The sequence below is a fragment of the Bombyx mandarina genome, chromosome 10 (assembly GCF_030267445.1).
Source record: "Bombyx mandarina strain Sakado chromosome 10, ASM3026744v2".
Taxonomy (NCBI): domain Eukaryota; kingdom Metazoa; phylum Arthropoda; class Insecta; order Lepidoptera; family Bombycidae; genus Bombyx; species Bombyx mandarina.
Window position 1 is genome coordinate 7,073,260 of NC_143217.1, and position 12,706 is coordinate 7,085,965.

The 12,706-nt window shown below is 35.9% G+C and overlaps 1 protein-coding gene across 6 annotated transcripts in view; it reads right to left on the minus strand.

The window, feature by feature from the left end:
• The window catches only part of NGR-A13 (neuropeptide receptor A13), a 47,590-nt gene that overhangs the window by 16,731 nt on the left and 18,153 nt on the right, over positions 1–12,706 (minus strand). For all 6 annotated transcript variants that reach the window (XM_089730343.1, XM_028185615.2, XM_028185614.2 and 3 more), the window contains exons 2-3: positions 5,842–6,704; positions 2,058–2,238 (exon numbers count right to left, since the gene is read on the minus strand). In XM_089730343.1, the coding sequence (XP_089586469.1) occupies positions 2,058–2,238; positions 5,842–6,603 (943 nt within the window). In that variant the 5' untranslated portion in view covers positions 6,604–6,704. The remainder of the gene's footprint in view (positions 1–2,057; positions 2,239–5,841; positions 6,705–12,706) is intronic.

The following is a 12,706-nucleotide window of genomic DNA, read 5'->3' on the forward strand; positions in this document are numbered from 1 at the left end:
TTACGTGTTAAATATTATAAAAGTGTTCGTATCGGCAACAAAATTGACAGCGAATAGACATTTCTGGAGACGGCTGTAAAAGCCGTAATCTGTTTGATGCATTAACCATTATTACCAGTGATAAAATCATAAATAGTCCGCCACTTTGTATACACGTTGAAACGCCAGAAAAATCCAACAAGGATCGCGCATCGGTTCGTTTTACGACTACCGTGAATTAGCTATAAACATTTTTATTCGGACCCAACGTCACAAACAACATGTACACTTTAAATTGAACAGTTGAGAGATAGCAAAATAGGGTTTCATGACCTCTGTCCGTCATAAAACGAAATGTAGGGACACGACGTCCTTTTCATTAACTAACGGCGTACTCTTTAACGATTTCACTTCAGCGGGATTCAGACCCTCAGACACTCAGACACTCAGACACTCGATTATATAATTATTTATACAAAAATCTTTTGCTGTTTTTAAATTGGCACTGTCAACTTCAAATCTTCATCATTGCAAACATCAAATTCATTGAAACTAATAAGTATTTACTTTCATAAATTTCATTGTTCATTCGTTCATTCAAGGCTCTCAATAATAATCTATATTATAAATTCCATCCGTTAGAGATAATCTAAGCAAAACTTATTTAATCAATGTTGATCTGCGTGTCGGTTATAAGTTAAAACGATTGAGCTTCTAAGAGATTAGTAACCGAAAGCCGATCCTAATTTATTTTGATGAATAGGATACTTATAATAATTAAAATACATAATATTGGTTGAGATAATGCTAGAAGACTTGCTTGAACTTACCAATTATGTAAAGTTTAATTTAACAGCAAATTTATGCTAAATATTTGTTTGTTTGTTCTTAATCTACTATCAAGAATAAAAAAAAAAGAAAATTACTACATAATGACAAGTATACTTAAATATCGTAATATATTTATATTATACCAGTAAGTTAAATAGCTGGAAATATTTAAAAAAATGACCAGAATTTATATTTAACTAAAAGTTGTTCGTAGCTTGCTCAGTGTTTGCCCAGCCCTCTGGCCGACCCCGCCTACGTCCAGACCGTCCAGGTGGTCCGCCCCGTCCTGTCGGACTGGGTGAATGCTGCTGTTTCGGCTGCTACCTGCACTTCATCACCCGGAGGGAGCCGAGAGTACCACCACACCACTGTAGTGGCTGCGACGAAGACACGGCGGAGCACGCACTCGCGTACTTACCTACTTTTTTCTAAGAGAATCTTCCTCTCATTTGCAGCGACATAAGTGTGCCATATGTTAATATAAATTTTGTACGAATGTCATCTAAATCAGTTCAACTATATTTTCGTGATTTAGTAACATACATGCAAACATATAATACAAACTTTTATGAATACTCGTACAATATTAGTGTAGGTGAATTTATCTTAATTTATATAAATCACGTATCACGTTGTTTGTCCGCGATGGACTCCTAAACTACTTAACCATTTTAAATTAAATTTATACATTGTGTGCAGTTTGATCCAATTTGAAAGATAGGATGGTTTTTATTTCGATTAATGGTCGCAATATTTATTAATTAACAATAAAATGATTTCATAAGTTGATTTTTGTTATTAATTGTAAGTTTCATAAGTATAAAACAGATGGCGCCTAAAATCAGTTTTTACAGACAATTGTAATACGAAGTATGTTGCGGATAATAACATGTACTTTTAGGTTAGGAATATTAATATTGTGTTCTTTTTTATAATAAATAAAGTATTTTGTAGATTACAATACTGTCTGACATTAATATCTCATAGATGGCGCCGTGTTAAAAATACCAACATTTCACATAAGCTACATTTTAATGGCATAAACACCACGTGTTGCTGAGGCTAAAGTATAAGTGAAATTTATTTCGTAGTAAACACAATACAGTGAAATCCAATTGTTCTTACTTTGTCAATTTTTGGTATTAATATAGCCGGCCGCGTGTTATTTAGAAACAAAAACCTTAGCCCCAGCAACGCGTGGGCGGTTCTGCTAGTAATAATATAAAAGAAAGAGCTTTATTTCTTACCGAACATACTGTAGCAGTTTTTGAAAAAGTCCGGAGCTACTGCGCTTGCTAGTCCAAGTAGACCTTGAGGCACTTCTGTAGAGAGGAAGAGGCCTAGCACGGCCAGTAGCATCCGTGTGGTGCGGTCTGTTCGGCTGGATCGTCGTGTATTTGAGTCATCTGCAAGACACTGCTTTTCTGGCTAAAAACACAAATAAATAATTTTAATCATTAATCAAATTTTAATCATTTAATCCTGGGAGATTTTTTGAAAGACACGCTTGTTTGTTGTATTTTCAGATTATTTTGCTAATTAAAAATAAATAAAAATTGATATATCGACGCAAATCGTCTGTGACTTAATAGACAAAACGCTGGAAGTATTCCTATTTAGTGACACTATCATCATCGTTATTATTATAATCATCATTGCTCGATTTTGCTAAAATGACTGATCCTGTACCGCCTTTGTCCAGAAAATTCCCACGACTCTCAACATGTCGTCCGTTATTGGAGTCCCACTCACGCTTCGTCTTCCAAGGCGCGGTTGCCACTCGAAAAAATTTTTGGTCTCAGCGGTCATTTATTCGACGAGCAATGTGTCCGGCCTACTGCCATTGCAATGGTACTATGTCAAGGCTCAAATTTTCTAACGGGGACAAATTTTTTGGTAAGTTTTAACATATCTAAAACTTGTTTACGGACGACTGCCAAGATGAAGGACTTAGTCCATTATCGTGCAATAACTTTATATTGTAAGGTATTCTGACCTTCATGAACACTGCGCTGCATTTTGTAACGAAAATATGTATAATCTGGACGTGTACAGCGCATATATACAGTCACCATGTATGCCAATAAGCCGACCTTAAGATATGAAGTCTCAATAAAATTGTATCTTAATGCTATCTTAGAGCACATGCACAATAACAGGTTTTACGTATGAAGTTTACTGTTTTACTATACTGGCCATTTGAAAAGTTTAAAAAAATGAATCCATTATTCTCAAATTCAGTCATTTATGAATTAGTTAGTGTTTTATTTTCACTAAATTTCTATAGTTTTAATCAATATGGACTCAATAACAATACGAATCGTTATGGAATAAATATAATAGTCACCAGTTGCGTCACATTAGCATTGCCCGCGCAAACGGCTCACAACATTAGTGACGTGTACGAAGTAAACACTACAAACTAACACACGAAAGCGTTATTGGTTTAAACGCTTTCTACATGGAAATTTTTATCTAAAAAATGTATCCGGTGGTCGCTCGAAACCTAAAGCCTACCATAACGGATTAAAGACGATAGTGCAAGCTAACGATACTCAATCTACCGCTGAGCTAGTAGCAGCTTTCAATGTTAGCATCAAAACAATATTGGTCCATTTCTGTGAAATTGGCAAGTTAAAAAAACTTGACAAGTGGATGTGGCAAGAACTGAACGATCGCCAACGCGACGAACTTGTTAAGGTATGTCTTGAGTTGTTTAACAGGCCCAGAAACGATGGGGTTTGTGAACCACATTGTCACTAACCATAAAAATAGATTGTTTTTGATAATCGTAAGAGGTCATTACGTTGGTTAGAACCTGGTTCAGCACCTAGGCGATACCCGAAGCGAACATTTACCCCTAAAAACTCATCATCACTGTTTGATGGTCTAGTGTCGGTATAATTTATCATAGATTCTTACTAAATGGTACCAACATTACGTCAGATATGTACTGTGAGGAGGTGGATACAAAGACGGAGAAGTTCGTGAAACTCCGGCAGCCTTGGTTAATACCCGTCCCCACTGCTCCCACAGTACATCGCAATGGAAGTATTGCGTCATTCAAAGCTCTTACCAGATTTTACACCGACAGACCTACTATTTCCTAAGTTTGGACAACTTCTTGGGAAAAATTCAATACGCGAGAGTAAAATGCCCTTGAAAAGCTTGCTGGCTTCCATACACCTAACTTCTTGAAATAGGGCATTGAAAAATTACCACTTCGCTGGCAGAGATGTATCGATACAATGGGTGGACAATTTGATTGACATACATAAAAAAGATTTTAAAAAAACATTAGCTTTCTGTATACTAAACGGTAATTTTGTAATTAAAGACCTAATGTATCTTATGATTAGACCAAAATAATCTATCTTGGTCTAATTGAACATTTATTTCTTAACTACCAATAGTAATTAAATTGTACCCTCGCTTAAATATCCCGCAGCTGTCGTCAATTAATAGGACCACTAATTTGAACGTAGTTGGACCCTTAAAGCTATGTAATTCAGTTTTGTAGTAATGTAATGTTTTTGTATCCGATTGAAGAAAATGATTGCGGCCTTTAGCCATCCTCAAAAGGCAGCTTCATTTATGTTATCAATGCCAATGGTTAAACATGGTAAGGCATTATACCAATAAAGCACAGTCTTTTACCAAGACAAATTTCTCGACGACCGTGATCTCCAAATATCGAATTTGAATGGCCAGTATTTTGACGATTAAAATTCTATGCTTTATTTTAATATCAAATAAAGTAATTTCATATGAAAATCAATGACTGAACAGATAAAGAAAATGGAGTCCAATGTTTATAACACTAAGTTGGTGGAGTATATGTTATTGGTGAGGTGGCGGTGGATTCATAAATATAATGGCACTTGCGTTATGAGCTGCTATGCTATTAATGGTGTCAATAATACTTAGTGGTGAGGCGTCAGAATGTACATATGAAAGCTTCTTCTCGTTGCCAATCGATTTGTAGAATAAACGACACCAGAGTCGACGCATAAAGAATTGAACATATCAATATCTTGAATGAAATGGATTCCTATAGGACATGAAGGGTTGTTTCGCGTAGGCTGCCTGCTCGTATCTATGCAGATACGAGCAGGCAAACAACCCATCACATCGAGCATTTGTATGTTGATCAATCGCAATAAGGTCACTCGACAACTTGAATGAGTACGAACCTAATATCAGAAACTGCGGGCACGAAACTACGCAATAATCTTATCTCTATCATAATTTCAACCCTACTGAGATTGTTTAAATTATTTTTGATTTAATGAGTTGCTGCACCGTGCAACTTTTATTAAATTATAAAACAATTAAATTCTTCTTTTGTATTTTGCAGATACACTCAGTATATATTCCTTAATACATTGTAATTTAGGGTACAAATGCCTTAACTGATACAAACCTACTAAAGTAAGTACTAAATGTGCAGTAACATGGAAAGCTAGCTGTAATCGCCCGCTTCGCTGGGCATTTAAAATTAACATTATTATTAATTGTCATTATTATTAGGAAGTCCAACGCTCAAATAAATATTAACCTATCCATTAAGTACATGTATGTTCTACATGGATACCAAGTTTCAAGTCAATCGAATGTATGGTTCAATAGTTATAACGGAACATCCGTAAAAACCACTGTAGATTTATATATTAGTATAGCTAAAGTGGATAATGTTACGTTATCTACAATAATAAAAACAATATTTTATAACAGAATATCAGTGGAAACGTGAAAATTGTTGACTTATAGGTTTTACGCCAAACTTAATAAGCTTTGAGTTCTTCTTGCTGAATCATGCTTCAATATTGAATATTGAATTTCTATCTAGAAGATCTATCAGATCCCTGACGACAACTTTTTAAGCTGCTATCCAGCAAAATAATGCATTAGGCCAGCGGTATCCAAGTCGTCTCGTTACTTTATTAAGCTCTAAATAAGCTAGAAGTAAGTATGTAGTTATAAGCTAGTAGGAGTAGTAAGTATGCTATCACAGATGTCTATTCAACTTACCTCATTTGGCCCAACTGTTGATCGCTTGAGAAGATTTTGCCTCCTTCTCTCAGTCGTTGTCAACTTAGATATCAAACACGTACTCAGTATCGACAACGCTATACTCGGAACTAGTTTTAATATTACACTGTAAATCCACATGATCGCTGTGACTAATTCAACGTTTTTGGACATTTCTAATAGATAAACGGTCCGATTTTGGGGTAAAGCTAAGTCCTCTGCAAATTCGGAATTGTTCTTCGATGTCACTTCACTAGGCACGATGGTCATAGCGAAATAAATAGGTAAACACAAAAAAGGACAGATCACGTACGCGCTCACTATAGCGGTAATTGTATTTTTCCTGTTGCACCACGTTCTATTTCGTTGTGGAAACGCAATGGCAACATAGCGCCAAACCGCCAAAGTCACAGCCAACCAAATTGAAATTGTGTGGAACGTTTGACTAAATATTGAGTGGAAGTAAACAAAGACTGTCCATGCATACGTATTCTTGTTCACTTGAGGTCCTATTTTGATATTCATATGAAGAGCGTAAGGGATGTATTCAAGCATGACGAGAAGGTCTGCAACGGCCAGTCCAGTCAATATGGAATTCGTGGAGCTTGACATTTCCCGACGACTCAAAACGGCAATGTTTATGGAGTTCGTTGCGGACCCGACGATGCATATCACTAGTGCGATATAGCCGTGAAGTCTGCTGTACGCCTTGTTGAAATTTGTGGCGCCGGGCACGCAATATGCGTCGGTGTCGTTCGCCATACTCTTCAACTAATGTAGCCCCACCACAGCAAATCATCGGCTCTCTTCGAATTTATCTCTCTTCGCTCAATCCGAGTTGTATTCTTCCACTTTCGATTGATCTATAAATAAAATAAGTACTATCACAAAATTGAATCACATGTTTTAAATTAATCCTCTGGGCAGAGGAATGTACATTGTCTGCCTAAATCGAAATTGACGTATGTGACACGTAGAAAAGATTGACCAGCGCGACTGTAATTGAGTAACAATGGGCGCTAAATTCTATTGATGGATACTGAGTAATTTTAGTGACCGTGAAAATTCGACACGAAATCAGAGCACTCCTTTGCAGAATGGCATGCTCTTGTACACATTCGATAAAACCTCAAGGCCGAACGCAAACGTCGAGACGTGTGTGTAACTATTGTAAATATTTTTTGATCATTCGCAAGGCCTCGTCAATTACAAATACAGGTGTCAAACGTGGCTAGAGATCTTCTTTGTCAGATTTTTAATAAACGAAACAAATAAATAAATAAAAACACTTTTTCCAAAAACTGCATTCAAACTAGTCGTAAATGACGTTGCAATTATTATTATAAAAATGGTCTAATGGAAGAGTAGGTGTCTGGGGAGAAGTTTCGTCATCTATCTCGCGTGCCAGCTCTTTAACGATGGGATGTGATGTACCATGGTTTTCTAATAAATTACTTAGTTTTTCGTATTTAAGAGCTACCTCATCTTTAGAGGGGTAAAATTATTACATACCAAAACGAGATTGATAATTAATGGACGTTAATTAATTGTATGTACGAAAAATCTACATTGCTAATATTTACTGGTTTTTTCAAGTAAAAGGAACGAAATCTTTTCAGAAAATATGTCTTTTAAAGTGAAATTACATCAACATGACTAAAATGTGTTAGCATGAATTGGAACCATCTACGTGCTGTGGCGAACACTAACGAAATTATCGGTCGTGGCCCATAGGCGAGGTGAACTAGGTGAATTAATAGAGACATCGTACCAAAATTTGATGGAGAAATAAGAATTTTAATGGCAACTTTAAGCCAATATTTGTCGTATAAAATGTACATGCATTCGAGAAATACTTTTAACTTAATCATTTTATATTAAAATTTTATGTGAGTAGTCACATTAAAATTTTTTCATTAAAGTGCTACACATTCTTATATAAGCTGTTTAAAATGTCTGCATATTTTCGTGTGAATGTGTTTGTGTGGTGACTGCGTATGCGTATCTGTGTTCACGTGGTCCAGAACAATTGGTTTTCAAGCCTTCAACCTCAGTTCCTAAGGCAGAATTCTCCTTATGATATCTACATATAAGCTTTAATAACGTCTTAACACAGGATGTGAAGGAATCTTGTCCATATTATGTTCCTTTTAATGAATATAAATAAACAATCACATCTTATTAGATTGAGTTGAAACTTTGTACAGTTAGATTTAGTGCATCTGAATTTTTTTCCATATTGCAGAATTGTTTTCAACACATAGATATATCTCAAATATGGTGGTAACGAAGCGCAACCGGGGTTCGCTAGAAAACATATTATTGCATGTTTTATAGTTTTAAAGAAGCACTTTCTCAAACTTTCTCAAAAAGGGAAAGAAAGAAAAAGGAGCAGCTTGAAATGAAAAATTTTGTGATATTAACTGACTGACTCGGTGGCGCAGTAATTAAATTGCGCCTGACTCCGGGACAGAAAGTCGTGGGCTCAATTCCCGCATCGGGCAAACATTCGCGTGGCAAATGGTTTGTTTGCTAGTCCTCTGGGCTATATGTATACATTAAAACATATATCAGTATGTAAATCAGTTTCGGGCTCTAATCGTATAGGGAATCCTAGTTTGAAGTCAGATAATGATGTTTGTCTCTAGTTGTTCATTTTTTTTAGGTTACTGCATAGCTTTTATCGTGGGCTTCGAGCGCGGCGACTGAATCAAGAAATTCCGTAACGAAAATAAAACCTAACACTCCCCACTCCGCCTACCATATAGCTCGCGTTCAACTAATTCACACGTTGCGCTTGTGCGGTGTTTGTGAATAAGCGGGACGTTGTACTGCATGCGCATCATGAAAAGTCTGCCCGTCTCTCTCGTGCGATCTTGCTTATGAGTGTGAAGGGGACAGTTAATGTTTTGCTTTTGTTAATGTTTATAAATATAGCGTAGTCTTATTTTATTATTGTTTTAATATTAAATTATTATTATCTAATTATAGTTTGCATAAGTTGATAAAAAATGCTATGCAATAGCTTTACCGCGGCTGTCCCAGAGTGCCACAAAATAATTCAATATGAGTACTGACTTTGGCTATACCGGGCTTTATATTGTTTAAATGATAGTGTGCAAAATAAAACGCATTTCGTTGTATTTAAACCACATTTATCGAGAATGTTTGTACAGTCTAAAAGTGTAATTGACAAAAGAATAGCAGGTAATTTACGGAGTAAATTTTCACATTGGTTACCGATGTTTTTTTATTTTTTATTGCTTAGATGAGTGGACGAGCTCACAGCCCACCTGGTGTTAAGTGGTTACTGGAGCCCATAGACATCTACAACGTAAATGCGCCACCCACCTTGCTACAGCTTGTAAGCTACAAATGTCGTTTCTTTTGTTATAAAACAACTTTATTGATGATTATTCTTTGCTTTGTCTTCATCACTCCTCATCCAATTTATGTATCGCCGTAATAATACTAAAATTGAAAAAATACCAGCGGCCTATAAAGACGGTGTGATATAAAAAGAGTGACACTTTTGGATGGAAGAAGTATAGTCCATATTTTCTCTTAAACTACGAAGATCGATTCGAGCACGGAACCATTTCATTTGAATTTTGAATAGCTTAAAATAATACGAATCTTTAACCGTTTCTTAAATAAGTCACTTACCATCCACGTAAATGGATTAACTTGAATTTACAGAACTTTAAAACGAAATCAGTTATAGCTCAGACTTGATTAATATTCAAATGCATCGAACTCTGAGTACGCAAGTAAGCAAGAACAGAATGAAATAGTAGAATTTAAAGTTTCGTATAAATTAATCATAGACCCTACATCTTGAGACATGAGGCCGTATTCTCCATAATACTGTTTCATGGCTGTCTCAGTTTCACAAACCCAGCTACATGATCGCTTCGTAAGAGAAACTGGTAGGATGGTGGTAAAAATACGTGCGGACTTACAATACGCCTTGCCATCAGTACATGCCAATTAGCGATTGTTTAACCATATAAGTAATAAAAAAGAGGTCTCTCTCTTCCCCTAGTGACACGACTATCGAAATGCACTTCCTAAACAAACATAGTAACGTAACAAAAATAGTAACTTAACTGATTTTATCTATTAGATAATATAAAGCCAATAATAATCCATCACAATCGAAAATAGTCTTTAACACTATATAGGCAATTCTTTCCAAGTTGAACTATCGTCATCACATCATATAATATTTTAGTTATACACGCCGTCATACGTAAGCCGCAGCCAAACACTATGTGTTGAATTTATTACTTAGAATTCCGTTACGACTGAATGTACAGTTTACACGATTCGTTATTTCACTGTCGCGATATTCTTCCCCAAGGCACCCGACTCCATATTTATTAATTTCATTAAGAACTTTTGATCAAAATAAATGATTTTCCGACAATTTTACTTGAACAACTCCTATTATGTATAAAGTTTCAATTTTACTCTGAAAAGTAAATTATTTTTGACTTCAAACATGTACAGCTCAATCATCCATCAATCAAAGCTATTACTGAATATAATGATTTACGTCACCGCCCTATTTTGGTATTCAGCTCGGTATATAACGTACCTATTCGATTTTCATAAAAAAAATCAGCGTTAAACCGAATCGTTCTAAATTTAATTTTAAAAGTATTTTTTACTTTATTCTAGTTAATAATATTTTATGATTAATTCATAAAAGGATGAAAAACAAAGGATTAAATGGAGTAAACTAAAAAAATATTATGTAAGTTGATCGTAAACATACAGACGAGGTTCCATCTTTTAGTTTTGTAATGTGTTTCCTTCGAGATACGTCATTTAAGATTAGATCCGAGATCACGGATTTGGTTGGGTTCGAAAATAACAGTAATCTATACTTACATACCCTTCTAGTTCTGTAACAAAAAGTGGATCTTGTGTGCCGAAATGAGATCTCTGCATTCCTCCAATCTTTCGCCTTGTCATGCTAGGCTAATCAATGCATGATTAAAATACTTTCACAGTTGAATTTCTCGGTTTTTTTTTACAATTTGAGTACTTTATAGTTTTCGGAGACATCATCATCATTAGCCACTGTGTTTTCGATATGGATATATTATATTATATATTCATGTCCAATATGTTATACCTTTAAACGAGCAATTATTGTATATATAATACCTAGTCAGGTCATAAATTCTGTCACATGTTTAATGTAAAATAATTGAAACAAGTTTATTCATTATGTAACCATTCATATACCAAAATTAATTTAACAAAACATAGATTCTTATGACACTAAAGTTTATTCAAAATGACCCCCGTGATTTTGAATACAGGCCTTCAATCTGCGCGGCCAGTCGTCTATCGCAGCACGAACGAGGTCCATGTCAATATCGGCGGCTGCCTTAATCAAGGATGTCTTGAGTGACTCCAAATTGGGATGAGGCTTTGAGCACGCCTTTTCCTCCAAGTGTTGCCATATCTTGTAATCTAACGGATTCAAATCTGGACTGGAGGAGGACCAGTCTTCGTGCCGGATGAAGTCGATTTCACGCGCCGCCAGCCAGTCTTGTGTGCTCTTCGCTCTATGAGCTGGCGCCGAATCTTGTTGGAATACCCAGTGCCTGTTATTGAACATGGTATGAGAAACAGGTTCCACAAGGTTCGTCAGGACTGTATTTTGATACACAACTGCATTCGTTTTTACACCTTTCTCACAAAAATGTACCTCTGTTAAGCCCCAATAAGAAACTCCCAACCATACCATGAGCGAGGATGGAAAATGACCTCGTTGGACACGCGGAATACGGTTGCTCGCTTCTTCACTACTGTGTGCATACACCTTATCATTTTGTTTATTGTAGCTCTCTTCTACGGTAAAAATTTTTTCATCCGAAAAAAGAATTTCCCGAGATTTTTTTCCCGCGTACCGCTTCAACAAAGCGCGGCATCTCTTCAGTCTCAGGTCCATTAGACGAGCATTCAAACGATGTCCTGTTTTTCTTCGATATGCCCGAAGCCCTAAGTCTTCATTTAACACCCTTTTCACCGTGGTTCTGCTTAACCCCATCTGAAGGGCCAGCAGTTTCTGCTTACGTTTGGGATTTCTTTGAATTCGCGCCTTCACAGCTTTTATCACTGCTGGAGTCCTAACAGACCGAGGGCGACCACTTCTTGACCTGACATCTACACTAGAGTCTTCATTGTATCGTTTGATGGTACGATAAACGAATATTTTGGTTATATTAAATTTTTTCAGTATGTTAAAAATTTGAATTGGCGCGTAATCGCAACGATGCAACGCAATAACTGCAACACGGTCTTCTTTAAGCGTCCACTCCATATTAAAAAATGAGTAAAATTCTAAAAAGTATACATTTTTATTTTCATGAACAATTCGAAATTCGAATTCAATAAACTTTTTTGTGGCCAGCATTCTAAAAGAAAAGTTTTTACTGTGTGACAGTACTTATTACCTGACTAGTTATATATAATCTGAATCTCGGAAACGGCTCCAACGACTTTCATAAAATTTAGTATACAGGGTATTTCGGGTGCGATAAATCGATCTAGCTACGATTTATTTTCAGAAAATGTTGTTTTATTCGTGTTTTCAATAATCAACTCTTCCCGACATCTATTGGCGAATAATAATACTATTTTTCTTAATTGAGGGCAACTAACCGCTTTAAAGACGCAACAAGATGGCGTTATCCAAAAAGAAAACCGTCTGGTCATCGTCTGGTATATTATTATACAACATATCCACACTTATCAAACCGCAATAGTTTTAATTATTGCAACGACTCGCGGAAACGGCAGAAAATGCTATAAACACAACACATACCTATATTCTTATTATCTTCTT